Genomic DNA, 17,494 nt, shown 5'->3' on the forward strand with positions numbered 1-17,494 from the left:
AATTTATATATATATATCGATTCAATTTGATTATTTTGTGATTTTTTAAATAAAATTAAAACCCAAATCAAATAGTATTAATGTTTAAAATTTAAAATCAAACTTATCCAAATCAAACAAAATATTAACTTTTTAAATCAATTTAATTTAAATTGCCATTAAATTTGATTTTTTAACGTAAGGTGAATAGCCTAGTTGCAGTACATAAAAAGGGGAAGGACATGTAAACCTCGAAAAAGAAGAAGAAAAGGAGGGACTATAATAACAGTCAAAATTCGTAAAACCCTAATCGGTAGCCAATTTCCAGTATGGAGGGAATACAGAAGGCTTTTCGTAGTGCCATGTCTCAGGCTGATCCAAATGGCAGTTTCAGTTCCATTTCTTCTGCTCTTGAAAAAGTACCCAGTAAATCTTTTGCTTCTGCTGCTTCTGTTTCGTCGGCTGATCAATCACAGCTTTTGCTTACTCGATCTTCCAGGTTATTTTTCCCTTTAGTTTCTTAGCTTGCTCTTTACCTGCGCTTATTTTACTTTTTTTTTTTTTTACAATAATTTGACCTTTGCCGATCATAACAGTCTAATTACTAGGTGTGACACATGACCCTTTTCCTTTTTCAACTCAATTTGATCCATTACGATTGTGGCTTTTGGGGAATAATGATTGTATGTTGTGAATTGTCATGTCATTCAAGATTAGGGGCTTGTAGTTTGGTTCCCTTACTTTTTTTGGGGATGAACTCATAGAAACCTTCCTAGTTTTGCCAAGTGTAGTCTAAGATATCTGAACTTAAATGGTGCAGAAGTCGGTCGAAGAACTCTAAGAACCTTGTTCTAGATTTTTGTATTGTTGTTCATGGATCTTAGTATTGTTGCAGAAAAATAAATGTAAGTTTTTGAGTTGCTTGATAATCGTAGTATCCGTGATATGTATGAGAGAAGGGGTCAAATGAGTATCCAAATAGATAGAATAGTTTTTATCAGACCGGTAATGAGATAGCTTGACATAAGGTCTTTAATCATTAAGTACGTGTGTTTATATGGTAGAAAAGTGTACCTAGACTAGGAATCGAGATTGAGGATCTGTGCATTTTCATCTAGTATTATCACCAGCTACCACTTCTGATGGTCAGCTCCACATTTTTGGTGCTGAACTTTTAAATCTATTTTATTTGAAACCCAACCTAAGTACATCATAGCTTTTGTTAGTAATAGTATCCTTGTTGGATTTCTTTAGTTCCTTGTTGGGAGAAATGTGACTAATGGAAATTGGTGACACTCTCATGGTAAAGCTGTACATCTTCTATTGTAGACAAGCAGTATCACTGTGGACTTGCTCAAAGCTCTGTGCCATTTGTTTTGTTGCTGGAATATTTGTCGGTTATACACTGAAGCGTCGTGTACGCCGATGGGCTTCCAAATTTCTCAAGGGATTGAAGGACTAACAAGTTTTGGATACTTCCAGTTTCTGATTGTAATTTCATTTTCCATGTAGGTATCGTATCACATTGTACTTTTTCTGGCCATGATATACAGAAGTCTTTTATGGGTTTTTGCTGCATAAGCACTGAATTGTATTTATTTCATTGTTTCCCAGTGTTTGATACAAAAAGAATTTATCGACTTTCTTCAGTATTCTTTATTGACGGCCCTCTTCCATCTGTAATATCTGATATATCATTGGACCTTTTTTGACAACATAAAAAAAGAAGAAGATAGAAACAAATACATGAGACAGTTTATTTATCTTGGAGTACGAAAATAATCTTTTCTATCACTGCTCAGGAAACTTGATAGGTATAACTGCCTTGTAATAGCTTGATTTGTCATTTTCTCGGTGCTCATAAAGCAACATCATACCACCTTCGTTTTCTTTTCCTTATTACTTCATTCTCTTGCCTCATTTTCTTTAATTCTCCTCTTCATCCTCACACTTGCAGCTTAGTGGTAAATTTACAAATGCACTGAGGATGTCATATACCATTCTTCACACCCTACGGCCTACACATAGGTGCATAGTAACAATATTGGCTGTATGTATTTGACACTGTAACGACAAACATGATTGCTTTCTTGCGTCAGTAGAAAAATCTTTTTGTGGAGATCCCCAAAGGACAAATAATTACATTCTCCTATAGATAGAACTCACTATTTTGACTTCTTTCTCTATTGTAACTCGTATAATATATGCATTTACATTTCTCTGGATGAGTGTGTAGTGGTACATTCGTTCCTCTTAATCATATGGACAATTACAAAAAATGAAAAGAAAAATAAAGAATACCGTGTCGCTTATTTGCTAAATTTGCTATTTCAAAAGTACTCTTTGTGGAACTCAAATCGTGTGGATGTCTTGTAAGTCAATTCTTGTGATAGCTTCTTCAATTCCTTTGCCAAGGCAGGCAACCCGCAGTAGAAGACTCCTGTGTATCACATAGAACTGTCTTGTTAACCAATCTATTAAATATCTTGTTCCTTTTAGTTCTTTTTTCCCTCCCCTCTTCTGTTGAAAATGCAAAATGCTATCAGGGAAGTGCTCTGTTGGAGGCTTCTTCCTTTAAATGGTCATTGCCATGAAGTTTGAGTTTTTTTTTCCTTTCTGAAGTTTAAAGAACACATTTTCATCTCATTTGTTACACTCTTTTAGGTTCCTTCGAAAGACAAATTAAGATTTATAAAGCCGTACTACGAGGGTGTTTGGATTGGCTTAAAAGTTGGTCAAACCTACTTTTAAGTCAGTTTTTGACTTCTGGAAGTGTTTTGCAAATATAAAAAATAACTTAAAATAAGTCAAAAATGACTTAAAATAAGTTACGAAGTGTTTGACAAGGTAAAAAATGACTTAAAATATGTCAGAAACCAAAAGTAGGTCTCCCCCTACTTTTTATTTTTTCAACTTAAAAGTCATTTCAGTTTGACTTTTTATTTTTGACTTAAAAGCTACTTTTTTTAAGCCAATCCAAACGAGCTTCATCATGCAAACGTACTTTAGAGCTATATTTTCTATCTTCATCTAGTCAAAAAGCATGCCATTCTTATAATTGGTAATGTTGCTGCATCATTATGTTCTGCTTCATGTTTCATGTGTTTGATTATACATATTTAATTTCTTCCTTCACCTCTATTATGTGATAATTTCCGCTGGCAGGAGGTTTGGACATATTGTAGAAGTGAGAGGTTACAAATAGGTATGACACAATACTTCTTCGAAACCACATGTGCTTACAGTTTATTAAAGTTTAGGTTGTAGGAATTTTTTACCTACTGTGGAATATGGATGTTTTGAAGCAATTTTGTTGAATACTTCCTTCCAGTTGGGCCTTGCAAAATGTGTCCTTACCTGCAGTAGAATTAGTTTAATTAGTACTGGGGGTGGAGTATAGTTCACCTCTAGTTTGCTTCTCTCTAATCCTTGTTGTGGTTGAAAACTTTTCATGAAATTAAGTAGCTTTTGAATAATAAAGCTTTTTTCTAGCTAGAACATGGCGCTCATTGAGCTAAGCTAAAATTCCTTACTTCATTATATTTCTTTTCCATTTCTCTTCAAGAAGGCTTGGTTGAGAGTATTGATGGATTATACCTGAGTGCCGGACAGGATGTCAACACCATGTTTTGCATGGTTGAGCGCCTGGACCATGGTGATGAGAGTTGACCTGGCATCACCCTCTTCATAAACACTTGTAAGATAATTGTGCATCTCTATCAGACCCTGTTTCATTTAAATCATCAGAAAATGTATAGCTGGGTCAGTTACTAATATATCATAGCAGAATACTTGATAAGATGATAAAGGGTGGAGGGGTGGGCACTTAAAGATATCCTGTAACAAATTTCTGTACATTACTTTGTGATCCATCTCAGCCACTTCATTCATCACCCCTTTAAACCACTCAAAGGATCCTGGTTCTCTGGTAACCCAATAAAAATGTGCACTTTTTGTCCTTAGTGATTTCTTTTTTCCAGTTGATGCCATGCTTGAAGAGGCAAGACTTGTCCAGCTGTCATCCGAAGCGCTGGTTTCGGTAGTCGAATCCTAAGGTAGAATCACAGGCAAAGAGACTGTAAGTTGGGGCTTTTAACATTCTACCTGGTTAGTTCCAAATTAACTTGAAGTAAGATTTGTACCAGTTCTTCTGATCTTGAATTGTTCAATAGATCTTTTAGGATACTTATAAAAGGCGTAGCTCCAATACCTAGTCCCACGAGGAGCAAGACATCATAATTTTGATAGTCCTGTGCTGGGGCACCGTATGGTCCATCAACAAGCAATCGAGGTAAACTGCGTCATTACAAGTCCTTCAGACTTAATAAGGAAATCTTGATATGTTTGACTGTTTAAAAATCACACAAAGGAAGTTACCCTCTTTGATCAACATTTCCACGTTCTCTAAACTTAGCCCGCCCTATTTCACATGCTGAACTATCATCCTCTGTGAATACCCGCTTAAGTTCATTGGTCCAATCACCTACCATGCGAATGTGAACACTGAGGTAGTCATCTCCTGGTGCTGATGTTATAGAAAATGGATGCCTGGAGAAGCATCAAGATATATGTTAAATAGCTGTTGGTCGAGGCATGATTGACTTAAATGCAGAAACACTGCACTTACCATTCAAATGAGGAGATTGTTGGGCACTGCAGGAATATGTACTGCCCGCTCTTGTATTTGAAACTATTAGGCTTTGACATGGTAAGGCTAAAGACATCTCCTGGAAGTACAGAAACCTGTAAGGATCAAAGAAAAACCATCTTCATTGGTTTCCTGTTTTGTTCCTTTCCTTCTCTCCCTGCTACCATGTTTATCTCAGTATGTTTTATTTGTTTCTTTACTACTGTCTTGGGGGTGGAGGCTGTAGGAACCAGATGCTTATATCATCTCTAGGAATGTAGGGAATGCAATTAAATACTTAGAGAAAAAGACTACCATAAGTCATTGACTTTATTTATGTTAAGGGTAGCCTTGGCATAACTAGTAAAGTTGCCTCCGCGTGACCAGGAGTCACAATTTCGAGCTGTGGAAACAACTTCTTGCAGAAATACAAGGTAAGGATACGTACAATAGACCCTTGTGGTCCGGCACTTCCCCGGACCCTATCATAGTTGGAGCTTAGTGCACCAGGCTACCCTTTTTTCCCCTCTATCTCTTGACTTTGAGTTAGCTAATGGTAAATATTCACACTTGAGTTAGTTCCATATCGGAAGGTTCTAAAAATTTTTGGGGTGCTGGTGGTTGGAGCGCGAGTATTTGATTGATTTATGTTGGTGCTCGATGGTCATGTTTACGATGTTACATAGTGGACGTATGTCATGGAATAAGAGAAACTCTTCTTCTTAGGGAAGTAGCTGATTGAATATATGGTTTTGTGGTGGTGTTTGGATGGTTTCATCTGTCTATATGTGTGAACCTCAGTGCTTGTTGAATTATTGAGGGGTGTAGAGGGAGGCTAGAAGCAGGTGTTGATTGCAGCTTATTAGTATGCGGAAAAGGAGTCTAATTTCTCTATAGATGGAAAAGTAGATTGATAAAGCAAGTCACCTTCAAAATTTTTGCTGCGTAGTGTTCTGATCGGCATGTTCTCAAACTCCTCTCTGCTACATAGAGGAGCAACGGCATGGAGATGTACATCCATGTCTGCAATATGGGAAATAAATTGTCAGCATACTCCATGTTTAGTTTATATAAAGCAATTTGGTGTTCTATCTATGCCCTTACTGTTTTCTGCCACCATTGGTGAACCAAGAATACAAATGTTCCATGTACCAGTAGTAGTACATAGACCACTGCTAGAAGGTGATGAGAGTACCAAAATGCATTGAAGCCTGTTAATCGACTGAAAGGAGGTGGTAGCTTCAATACATTTCTCCTGAAGCTGCTTGTTGCTAGTGTGAAGACAATTGCCATCAAAATCACCATAGCAATGCCAGTGACGCCTTCAATACCAGTCAATAGACTTTTGAAAGTGGGCTTCACGTTGTCAAAATCAGAAGCAATCAGTGCAAACTTTTCAGGAGATGAGTTAATCAGACGAGGAAAATCACACGCTAAATGGTTCACTGCGTGAAGCAAGATTCCAACTCCAATAGCATATGCAATAATCTGCAGTCGAAACAACATTGTCAAAAAAATTTCTCGGAAGGTGAACAATATACTCTCTGTTCGGGTGTAGTTTACCTTGTGAAAATTGATATTATCATCAAAAGGAAAGAGGAGCTTTGCCCTAGTAGATCGTAGCCAAGTTAAAATGTTTCGACAAACTGGTAGAAGAATAAGTGCCATGTTGAGCTTGAGAGTCTCTGCAGCTCCTTTAGCAGTTGCCAAGCAGTAACCCATAACTTGAAATGCTGCTCTTCGTCTATACTGCAAGAATTTCCAGGTGAAAAGTCCAGCCATAATCATCACCCATAGCAAAAGAATCCAGCCTCTTTGCCAGTTATCTAATACAAGGCATTTGAATGCATAGCTTGCTCTCTTTACTAGGTTCTTGGTCTTATTAAGAGTTCCTAAATTTTGACCCCATCCAACACTTGTTGTGCTTAAGGGTCTGCTGTAGGTCATGTAATTGTCCCTTTGCAGAAGAAGCGTTTCCAACTGCCATAACTGTAAAGGAAAAGAGAATATATCAAGTCGTTTTGCCAAACCAATTAAACTACTCCAATTTTCAGATTGAAGTGACTTTTGACAAATATTAGAAGTGTCCTTAGAGTTTGCGGTTTTTTTAAAACATCACATGATATTTCAATAGTTATAAAAATATAATTACATGTCCTTTAGGAATGATTGTCTACGTCTTTCGCCCCTATCGTTTTACTTTACATTTTTAGTGTTTGTTGAAATTATGTATAAATATTTTTGAGATAATGTTTAGTGTTTTCTTCAACAACGCTCTTGTGGTCCCCCAAAGTCCAAATACAGTGCGAGGATTCCCTATGTTTTGACTTGGACGTAGTCGACTAAAAGAAGTTCGTGCTAAACACTTATTTAGAATAAAATAAAGGAGAAAAAAGAAGTTTGTGGGTCCAGATATGTACAAGTCGTGGTATAGACAAGATAGCTACTAAAAAAGAAACGTATAATTGATCAAATCTAGGTTTGGTAATTTGGTTGTAAATAATCAGATAAGTTTTACTTTATAAATTGCCGTGTAAGAAGATATTTATAATATAATGTCACGTAAACAAGATAATTTCATATGATAAATTTTAAGATAAAAATGGTAAGTGACTTGTTAAAATAAGTTAGAAGATAATGTTACCTCAATGTAACCAAGACATTCAGGATCTAGTTCCTCCATAATTAAAGAAGCATACTCGGCTGCACGTTCCTTCAACTTGGACAACTTATTTGCCGAAGCACTCAGCATGATTAGCTGTTGGAAGAACAAAATATAAAGCGAATACCATAACAAATTAATCTTTGAGGGAAAACTATATTACTATTAAATATTCCTCCGCCATTAACGTATTTTATTCTATTTCACAATACTATAAAGTAGTATTATTAATAACTAAACACGAAACTAATGCTTTTTTCGAATTATTGAAGATGCCCCTAATGGATTTTGCACAAATAGAATATGGTTTGACTTTAAATTCTAACCTTATTTCAGTTTTATTGTTCAGTAGTTAACCCATGATAATCTTACCTCTTGAACTTCATCTCTCGTGATTTTTCCATCTCCGTTGCTATCCGCCCTACATGTAATATCATTATCAAGTAAAATATTAAGACGAGTATATATGAAATACTAACAAATTATATCGAGTAATATGATATATTCAATCCTCGATGAAGCGGTCAAAATCAAAAATCAAAATATATTGGATTTGATGTGCTATATCTATAAGGAAAGCGAGTCAAAATTCAAGTTTAGCCCTCTCCAAAATCATTCACGAGGAGATAAATTACACCACAATGATTTTTTATTTTTTTTTACGTAAAACAAAGAAGTGGACCAATCATAACTGATTAACATGGTATAATAGTTTAAGCACACTGATATGTCTTTATCGTGTTAGTTTATAACTTTAATTCTTATTTCAGATATAGGACAAAAAAGAGTTGCTTTTCCGTGTTGAGAATTGAGATTAATAATAATGCATGCTTTCGAACAAAGTGGAAATTAAAGAGAACCCACATGTCAAAGAAAATCTGAAGCCTAGCATCAAAACTTTGGTCAGAAATCTGTAACCAAAAATCATGAAGCTCAATTTTGGTTATCTTTGCCGCTTTTTGACGCCGCCGCCGTATCAACGCATCGAAAACCCCAACTGCAAATTCTTTCGAATCCACCATTCCTGCACATGCACCGTTCAGTATATAAAATATACTATTGCATCTCAGTTAAAACTAATTTCATGCATGATTTTACAAAAAAAAAATAGCAGATGGCATTCATATGGTTTACATGATGAATTGAGAACTTTGAATGTACCAATGCATTCACCAAAATCTTCTCTAGCAAGTAATCCGTCTTTGGCCAAAGCATGAAACCGCGCCTCCACTTTTTTCCATAGCACATTTGTGTCAGATTCGCCAGTTGTTTTGCTTATAAATCTCAATCCACCAAGCGCACGCTGAGCCGTTGATTTACTTCTTACTAGTTTCAATTTCGATTTCATCTCCTCTCGTGCAGATAAGGTGTTTGTTGTATGGTGAAGCTGAAAATTATCATCGGAGACTTCTGATGCTGCCGCCGATGTCCGTGACATCACCGACGGCGATCGGATCCACGAGAATTTCCGGCGGAGTTTGGAGGCCGCCGATGCACTACGAGCCAGAAATCCGTTGGGCGGTGCTTCCTCTTCTCCTTCTTCACTACCTTCATCATTAATGTGTGATGGTGTTGGTGCTACGCTACACAAAACAATTGAATTATCATCCAATTCAAGCGTAACTTCCACTAAATCATTATCGTTGTTTCTCCTCAAATCATTGAGAAAAATCGGTAACATTGCTCCTCCGACATACTCCCCGCCGGTATCCAACTTCTCCGCCGGCACCACTATATCCTCCGGTAAGTCAAAATTCCTACTATAACTGGATCGTTTTGAGCTGCAGCTGTCCAATGATGATGACCTCAGAAATGATTTCAACTGCATTTTCTTTCTTCTGAAAAGATCGACAAGTAAGTAACACCGAAATCTCCCTTAATTATTTCTTGCAATGCAAACTATATTTCTTTAATTTAAAGCTTAAATTTAACAAGAGAGAAAAGAAAAAAGCTTAGATCACACGGTTCGTTCCGGAATGTTGTTAAAACAAACACCTCTCAACCGATCTCTGAACACGATTTCAACGCTTTGCCTCCAGACTCTCTCTCAATTTCAATTTCAATTTCACATTGGTTCCATGTAGAAAAAATGATAGAGAGAGAAAGAGAAGAGGAAAGAAGAGAGTAGTTGGGGTTTGTTTAAGAAAAACTCTATAAAGAATAGCTTCCAACTTAATAATATAACTAAATTGTACTACTAATATATTATTATTTATTACTCACTAAAAAGAGAACTATTTTATGAGAAATTACTGGTAAACTATCGTTGTACATTCCTAACATAATACCCACTACGTATCTACCATTTTCTTAATTTATTAAGATATACTTGGTTAATTCTTATTAAGCATTATGGTTTTCTACTAATGATATTGCTATTTTAATTAAGAATTTAAGATGAAAATGTAATTTACGTGGTTGGCTACTTATTTGAACACGACATGCGAATTTAACCAAGTAGGTGAAACGTTTACTTGGGACAATGTTACCTCATTTGATTACGCCCATAGAATTACACGTCTCTCACAATAAAAATAGATGTTGCTCTCTATGATATAATAATATTCCCCGCATCAAATTATCTGTCATATTTTTTTTATATGCATTTCAACAAAATGTTATGTAAAGAAATTTTTGATTATTTTATTTATATCTTTAAAATATAATGTCTCTAAATTTGGTATAGAATTCTATTTACGTGTTATTATTTATGTGTTTGTAGTTTTCAAGAATAATAACTAAGTATTATGGATAAAATAAAAAAAATATTATTAATTTTTAATGAATTTTTTAAATGATAAATAATTTGAAATAATTACTTTTAAAAACCACAATAAATAATTTGAGACAACAAAAGTAACAAATTGCATCTCTTTTCCTTCACCTTACAAATTTCAATTCTTGGACTTGTCTTTTAACTAAGATCATCATAAATTCTTAATTAAATGTCTTATTTTATTACAGGTTAATTTTTATATAAGAATCTAATCAATATCACAGTAATATATACGATCTATAATAAATGGTACTTATAATATATAGTTTGTTACTCTATTCAAGTTAAATTTATTCTGTTATTGTGCAAATTATAAAATGGTGAAGCCGCCTAAGGATAATTCGAAGAAGACTTCAGCTGAAACTACGGCATATGTTGCGCCACATGGGGTTGGGGGATGGGAGGAACTTAATTAAATTCTCTATTATACTTAAGTATATTTATCTTGTAATTGAGCTGGAATAAGAAACTCTACCTAATACTCCATTATTCATATATATTAAGTAATGTTTTTATCTTTTCATATTAATTTCATATATTTAATAGGATATAATTTTTTTGTCATTTTATCTTTGTTTAGATGTGTGGATTTTTATCTAAATCCATAAACTATATTAAATATGTATTTCATCTGTTTCAAAATAAGTGATGCATCTATACTTAAGAAAACTATTCATTCCCATAAAATAAGATATATTTTAACTAACTTATCCTTAATAAATATCTTGAAAAAAATGTAGCTCAATCTTTAGACATATTTTGATTATATAAATTTTTCTTTATTTTAATAAAGATAAAATTGAAAAAATATTGCTAATGTCTTTTTTTAAAAAACTTATCATGTAGTTTTATTTATTGATGAAAATAACAGTACATACATTAGTGCCTTTTTGATTATGTGAAACTGTGCTTATTTAAAATACAATGAAAAAGTAAAAATACCACTTATTTTGAAATAAAAAAAAAACTATTTAATCAAGGATAAGGCAGTAAAATAATACTTACTACTTTCTAAATATGAATAGATTTGTTAAGGAATGTGTTCAAACTAAAAACGCCACCTTCTTATTACTATTTTCTCAGTCCTATTTTAATTGTCGCTTAAAATTTTTTCTCCTATTAAAATTAATAATAAATATAAGCTTTAATTTATTAAGTTGTTTTTTTCATTAAAAGTTTTTTCTAGAACTGACCAATATTAAAAATAATTATTTCTTTAATATTAAAGAAATAATTGAAAACAATTATTAATCTTAAATTTGAATTTCTAAAATAACAACTATTTTGAAATACTATTTTTTAAAGCTAAAAACGACTATTAAAATAAGACGAAAAAAGGAGTAATAATTAAGTACTAATTTAAGACATTGTTTTTGGTATAGGGAGAGAAAAGCTAAAAAGGAACAGCCTAACTATAAGTTAGATAATTTTTAATTAAAGTCAAATTAGTGAAAACATCTCATTTACCGGTTTACTTAGTGACCTTTCCTCCAACTCTCTTTCTTTCCATGTTCCAAACATTCGTTAATCCCTTTTCCATATTTTTTATATTCTTCAATTTGGTATTTTTAAAATTTTGTTTTTTTTGGGGGATTTCTATCTTGATTTAAAATGTTTCTTTGTTTCATGTTTTAATAGAGGGACTGAGATTTCGTACCCATAAATCATAATATATACCAAAAGTTTGGTTGGTATTAGTTTTACTAATAATTTGTCGACAATAACGTCGGAACCCCCCCTCCCCCCTCCCACCTCAGAGCTAATATTATTGTTCTTATGAACATCAATTATTGAAAAAAATAATTCTTCTCATATGTGTTTGTTAAAAAGAAGAATAAAAAGGATTCGGATTAAGATTATTTCTTTTCCTCCTAGCTCCGATAACTTTTTTCACGACTTAGCTTATAGCTGTAATAAACATTTCCATGTATAAAAGTTTTTGAACATCTTTTAGATCTAACAACTTTCTCACTAAAACCAAACACAAAAAAGAGTACATGATGATTGATTGGCTTTTTGTGGCTTTTAAGTTTTATGTACTTGTTTAAACCTAAACAGATGGTAATAAGAACAAGGGGAACATAAAACAAGCTGGATTTTAAAAAAATGAAATAATAGGAACTTGAAAATATAAGGACTACTAGAACAATAAGGGTCGGTAGTATGGAAAATGTTTTCTAGAAAAATGAGTTAGTGTTATTTTTTCTTTTGTATTGGTATGTAATCCAAAAATATTATTCTAAAAAAATTTGTATATAAGCTAGATAAATATTATGAAGGAAGGAAATAACGGTTAGCTAGTGGGTAATCAGAGGTATGAGTGAAGATAAAGTGTGTTGAAGGATGGAGATGATAAATCATGTGAAATATCATTTGTAAAACTTGTTTTTCATGCTTCCAAAGGTTATTTTTTCTTTTTTTAAGTAACTTATTTTTCAAAAAAAACTATTTTCCAAAAACCAACAGCCATGAAAAAAATTAGAAAACAATTTTTCCTCCCTACCCAACACTCCCTAAGCCACGCCGTTTGCGTTCATCTAATTTACAACCACAAGTTTGACTAATTACGAAGATCGTCTCCAACATTATTTTATATTTTACATTCTCCTAACCAGGGTGGAAAAAATAAATAAAATCTCCTAACCACGTTGTCCTAATAAAGTAAAAAAGTTACTTCTACCCTAAGTGGCCAACTGCATAAATTAACCAAATAATAGTAATTGTTACACTTAAAAAAAGAACACATATATATTTTAATCTGTTTATCAAATCAAGGAATGTAGTTAGATTTTTGTTATTACATAAAGTTAAGGAATTTAGTCAGACTAGCAGAATCGTTATATCATTTCTTCTGCTACTTAATTTTTTCATATCTCACAACTAGCTATATATTCCTTCCATCCCATTTTAACTTATAATTCTTTTCATGCCTATAAAAAAAATACAAGATTCATATATTTTTTCCTAGCTAGTTCATAAAGTTAGATAATTTTTCCTGATATAATTGGAAATAATTGTGAACTTTAATTTTGAATTATTAAAATAATAATTATGCTGAAATAATTTTTTTGAGCTAAAACATAGATAAAGTAAAATGGGACGGAGAAGTATATTTATTGTAAGAGTAACATTACTCTATACATGTGCACTTTTATGTTTCTTCAAAAATTTCTTTGATTTAACTAATTCCTTATGTGCACTAATAACATTTTTTCTTCTCCAAATAATTGCGTGTCCTGTTGAAATTATCAAAACCTTAGTTTGATACACCAAATTTAAATCGTTGGCACCATTAATAATTAGTTAAATCAAACGATCAATTACTAGGAAACTCCTTTTTTGAAAACTATGTCTACCAACCTATATAATGTTTTTTAAAGTATGATCCGACGACTATGCTAACTTTTAAGCATTTATTTATACTAAAATACTAATACTAATATCATAGCTAGCCATAGCCAATCATATATTTAGACTAAAAACTAACAATAAATTATCATCCAGCTTTGGTATATATCCGTGTCTCCCACTCTTTGTTAATGCTACCCAATCCTTCTTATAATTAAAAGCTTTTTGTACTACAACTAATTATTATGATTCGATATAACTATTTATTTAGATGTATTTATAAATATATATGTATTTATCTGACCTTATTATGACAGCTTCTGATTTAATACCTCTTCTTTTCCTTGCCCAAAATGTGTTTTTCAGAGATACGAATTAAGATCTTTGAATACCATTTCTCGTGAAGGATCATGAAGTATTCAACAATCCTTTATAACTAGTAAAATAATTTATTATATTTTCTAATTTAGAATCTATACGTCTATGTTTTAATATCATATCTTATCCTTAAAATATATATGAAAAAAACAACAACATTCATATATTACACCATCAAGAATTACGATTTAGATAATGGATAGAATCCCTTTATTTAGTCTTAGATCTTAACTAGAGATCTTAGATTCGAGCCTTTAGAAGCGACGTTATCCAAAATATAAGTACTGGACAACAAACAAAAATAAATCACACATAGTAATTAATTAGTCATAGCTAGCTTATTACCTGGTTGTAATTCGTCACGCAGGCTTAATGGTTGAACGATAATAATATGGCCTTCGACTTGAAGGGTAACAATGAGAGAACCATGATCATGATCTAAATAGTTGTGAATAAAATGCGTAGCAAACTTACGGCTAAAGGTCGTGCTGTGTACTTTCCTTCTAGAAAGTTTACCAAAACGTACTACAATTCTACTGTTGGTACACCACATCAATTAGAGACCAAGATACATCCACATCGTTTTTTTTTTTGCTTTAGGTTATGTTCATTAAGAAGCAAAATATGAAAAATGTTTCATGTTTATTAAAAAAACGATACAGTTAAATTTATATGAAATTAAGAACATGCATCTTAATTTAACTCGTTATTAGTAGTTAGAAGTATTAAAAAACATAAGTAGAGGAGCAATTCAACTTATTGGACCTCAGCCAAACGTGAACAACAACCCTCTGCCTAAACATGGGAATGCCAATGTGAACATGATAACTATTGAGGAGGATTTGGATGTTGAAAGGAGGTATTGTGCCCATTGGAAAGGTGAAAAATGATACTTTATCGGCCTTTGATGTTCATATCATCAGAGGCGAATTTAAGGGTAAAAAATGGGTCATTCGACAAAATTCGATATATTATTTGTATAATTTTTAAAATATAGTAAATATTAAATAAAGGAACCCATGATCACAAATGATTGGATGGCTCACTGGTTCAACGGTTGGTTTTTGATTGTGAGGTTGAGGGTTCGATTCCAAGAGAGGACCTCTTTTTAAAATCAATTAAAAAGCACCATTGTTTGTTATTTCTTTGAAAAAATTTCATTTTCTTTTTATAAAGTGTACTTTTTAAATTTCTTGAGATGCGAAATTGCATATATTTTTTTTTTCATAAATGGTTTCTTTTAATAATTCTTTTTCAATCAATAATTCATATAAAAAATGCATTTTATTTTTCTTGTGACATAATACTCGAGATTTATCAAACTTCTAATAATTTTTTTCTTTAATATTATTTTTCCCGAAAATCGATTTTAATAGTTTTCTTATGAAAAACCTATAATCTATTATTGCTAAATTAAATGAGGCCCTCAAATTTGTAAACCTAAAATGATTGCCTTTTTCTTAAAGAGCAGAATCTTCCTGACAATGGTGCACCCATCTTTTTAAAATCCTGAATTCGCCTCTGCATATCATGACAACCCATGAACAAGCGTTGATAGAGGTTACTGCTACAACTACTTACATGCCTCTCTACAACACTGAGACATCGACCATTTGGGGTGCTGAACCAGAGGAGACTCTGAAGAATTGGACTTGTACTTTGTCCCTGGTTCGTTGGGAGTCTTGGTAGATTGAACAAGTAGTAAACCTTCTCGGAGTAGCACGATTTAAAAAATAATGAGGCTTAAATCTAGCCTTAAAACTTTATGTTGGTTTGCCTCATTTTTTGAAAGCTTAATTGCAAAATCTATGAATGCATTTCCTATTTTCTTAATTGCCTCTTACTTATTACTTTCAATTTTTTTTATATATTAATTTTCAAATTAAATCTGCCAACTTTATGATTGTGACATAATGAAACAAATGAATACACATTTGATGCCAAGCAAAATACTGAAAGATGTGAAGATAACTCATAATTGACCAAGGACATGAAAACACGACGACATTTGAGCATGAAGCTTCCCTATTCAGGAGGAGTCAAGACACTTCACCAAAGGGCGACTTTAGATAGGTTTCTTTTGGATGTAACTTCCACTTTTCATGTAAGTTACGAACTACGTTCTAACCTGATTCCCATGGGGGGATACATAGACAGCCCACATAGGGTTCAGTTTTACAATAGAATATTTCTAGATTTCCTTATTTGTAACAGGAGAACTACGCCTGACTTGATTCTCTCGGCGGGATACGTAGGCCACCCACATACGGTTCAGTCACATTAGTATAGAAAATCAAAATCCTTTTTCTATTTATGTAATTTGAACTACACATGGCCTCATTCCCTTGGCGGGATATGTAGGCAACTCATACCGAGTTCGGTCCCTTTATTATTTTTTTAAAAATCATTTCTATGTACTTTGAACTACGTTCTGACCTGATTCTCTTGACGAGATACGTAGGCATCCTATATAAGGTTTGGTCTCATTACAACATTAGTTTAGTATACTTCTCTGAAATCGATAATGGGGCAAAATTTTGAGAAACATGGACAATGAATGATTGGATATTGTCAAGCTATATTGGATTCAGGCTACCCGACAAGAAGTAGACAGACAAAGAACGTTTATTTTGTTTCAAAATTATCACAATCTAAGAGTTGGTAGAAATTATTTTACAACTTATAAACATATACTTTACGTATTATTATTTTTACACTAACTATCTCTTTCAAATGATAATTTTTATTTTTATTTTATAGGACATATTTTTACTGTTCATCTACCAAGTCTCAAACGGAGATTACAAGATCTGAACAAACATGATGGATAGAGGGCCAACAAAGTCAAGCTTCGAGCCAACGCGAATCAGCACCTCCCTCCCAGCTAAGAATTTTTCTTTGAGTGTAGGAACAACAAAGATACAAGATGTCAATATTAGATTACATCAAAGGCATCATTTGCCTCCAGGGCCTCGCCTAAATAAGCCAAATGACCTCATCTTTCATTTTATCTCTGACTTTATTTCTTTACTTCATCATGACTTTATATTCTTACTAATGTCTTTACCTAAAATCTGCAGGTAAAATCCCATTGATTTATTGAATCAGAATCAAGTCCATTACAAGCACCATTTGATCCACCAAATTGCATATCAAGGCTTAAATATCGAAGATCAGAGGCGACGTTCAACCAATTATAATCATCGACATCAACAATAACCGAGCAACTTCACTAATTTTATTTTTTTACTTTATTAAATACCTTTATAATTCACTTTGTCAACCTTAACGACTTTATTTTTGAATTTTACATGAATCAACATCAAGCTTCCAAAGACAACTGAAGACATCGCTCAACCCCACAGTCATCTACTACAAGACTTTATTTCTCACTTAGTTCTATTTTATTTTACTTTGTTATGAATTAATTAATGATTTTATTTGATAATTTTACAAGAGCTTACAACAAATCAACATTTAGCCCCGAATACAACCGAAGGCAACACTTCATCACACCCTGAAGACAACCGGAGGTGTCATTACAACTAGTCTTCAAAAACAATCGAAGGATATATGGATTTGTCCACCCTAAAATAGGACACATGGGGTTCATCCACTCTAAAATAGGACACGAGTTCGTCCACCCTAAAATGGGACACGGGTTCATCCACCCTAAAATGGGATATATCGGGTTCATCCACCCTAAAATAGGATGTGGGTTCGT

At 33.0% G+C, this 17,494-nt stretch overlaps 2 protein-coding genes across 2 annotated transcripts; one reads left to right on the forward strand and one right to left on the reverse strand.

The window, feature by feature from the left end:
- Window positions 1–217: 217 nt before the first annotated feature.
- On the forward strand, window positions 218–1,576 carry LOC125876410 (uncharacterized). Its single transcript, XM_049557596.1, has 2 exons — window positions 218–478; window positions 1,309–1,576. The coding sequence occupies exons 1-2, from the start codon at window positions 309–311 to the stop codon at window positions 1,439–1,441; spliced, it is 303 nt and encodes a 100-aa protein (XP_049413553.1). The 5' UTR covers window positions 218–308; the 3' UTR covers window positions 1,442–1,576.
- A 451-nt stretch (window positions 1,577–2,027) lies between these two features.
- Window positions 2,028–14,144, reverse strand: LOC125876399 (respiratory burst oxidase homolog protein E). Its single transcript, XM_049557584.1, has 15 exons — window positions 14,116–14,144; window positions 8,430–9,106; window positions 8,133–8,292; window positions 7,641–7,689; window positions 7,251–7,364; window positions 6,170–6,595; window positions 5,711–6,094; window positions 5,534–5,629; window positions 4,607–4,722; window positions 4,357–4,527; window positions 4,122–4,275; window positions 3,841–4,029; window positions 3,577–3,705; window positions 3,258–3,336; window positions 2,028–2,419 (listed from the first exon to the last, which is right to left on the reverse strand). The coding sequence occupies exons 2-15, from the start codon at window positions 9,094–9,096 to the stop codon at window positions 2,310–2,312; spliced, it is 2,844 nt and encodes a 947-aa protein (XP_049413541.1). The 5' UTR covers window positions 9,097–9,106; window positions 14,116–14,144; the 3' UTR covers window positions 2,028–2,309.
- Between the last annotated feature and the right edge of the window lie 3,350 nt (window positions 14,145–17,494).

This window comes from Solanum stenotomum, chromosome 9 (genome assembly GCF_019186545.1).
Source record: "Solanum stenotomum isolate F172 chromosome 9, ASM1918654v1, whole genome shotgun sequence".
NCBI classification, from domain to species: domain Eukaryota; kingdom Viridiplantae; phylum Streptophyta; class Magnoliopsida; order Solanales; family Solanaceae; genus Solanum; species Solanum stenotomum.

Excerpts from the sequence above, each read along its gene's own strand:
- LOC125876410 (XM_049557596.1), top strand. The coding sequence starts at position 309 with ATGGAGGGAATACAGAAGGCTTTTCGTAGTGCCATGTCTCAGGCTGAT. Across the intron at positions 479-1,308 it reads TTGCTTACTCGATCTTCCAG|ACAAGCAGTATCACTGTGGA; the intron begins GTTATTTTTCCC and ends CTTCTATTGTAG.
- LOC125876399 (XM_049557584.1), bottom strand. The coding sequence starts at position 9,096 with ATGCAGTTGAAATCATTTCTGAGGTCATCATCATTGGACAGCTGCAGC. Across the intron at positions 6,596-7,250 it reads AATGTCTTGGTTACATTGAG|TTATGGCAGTTGGAAACGCT; the intron begins GTAACATTATCT and ends TTTCCTTTACAG. Across the intron at positions 2,420-3,257 it reads ACATCCATATTCCACAGTAG|GAGTCTTCTACTGCGGGTTG; the intron begins GTAAAAAATTCC and ends TGTGATACACAG.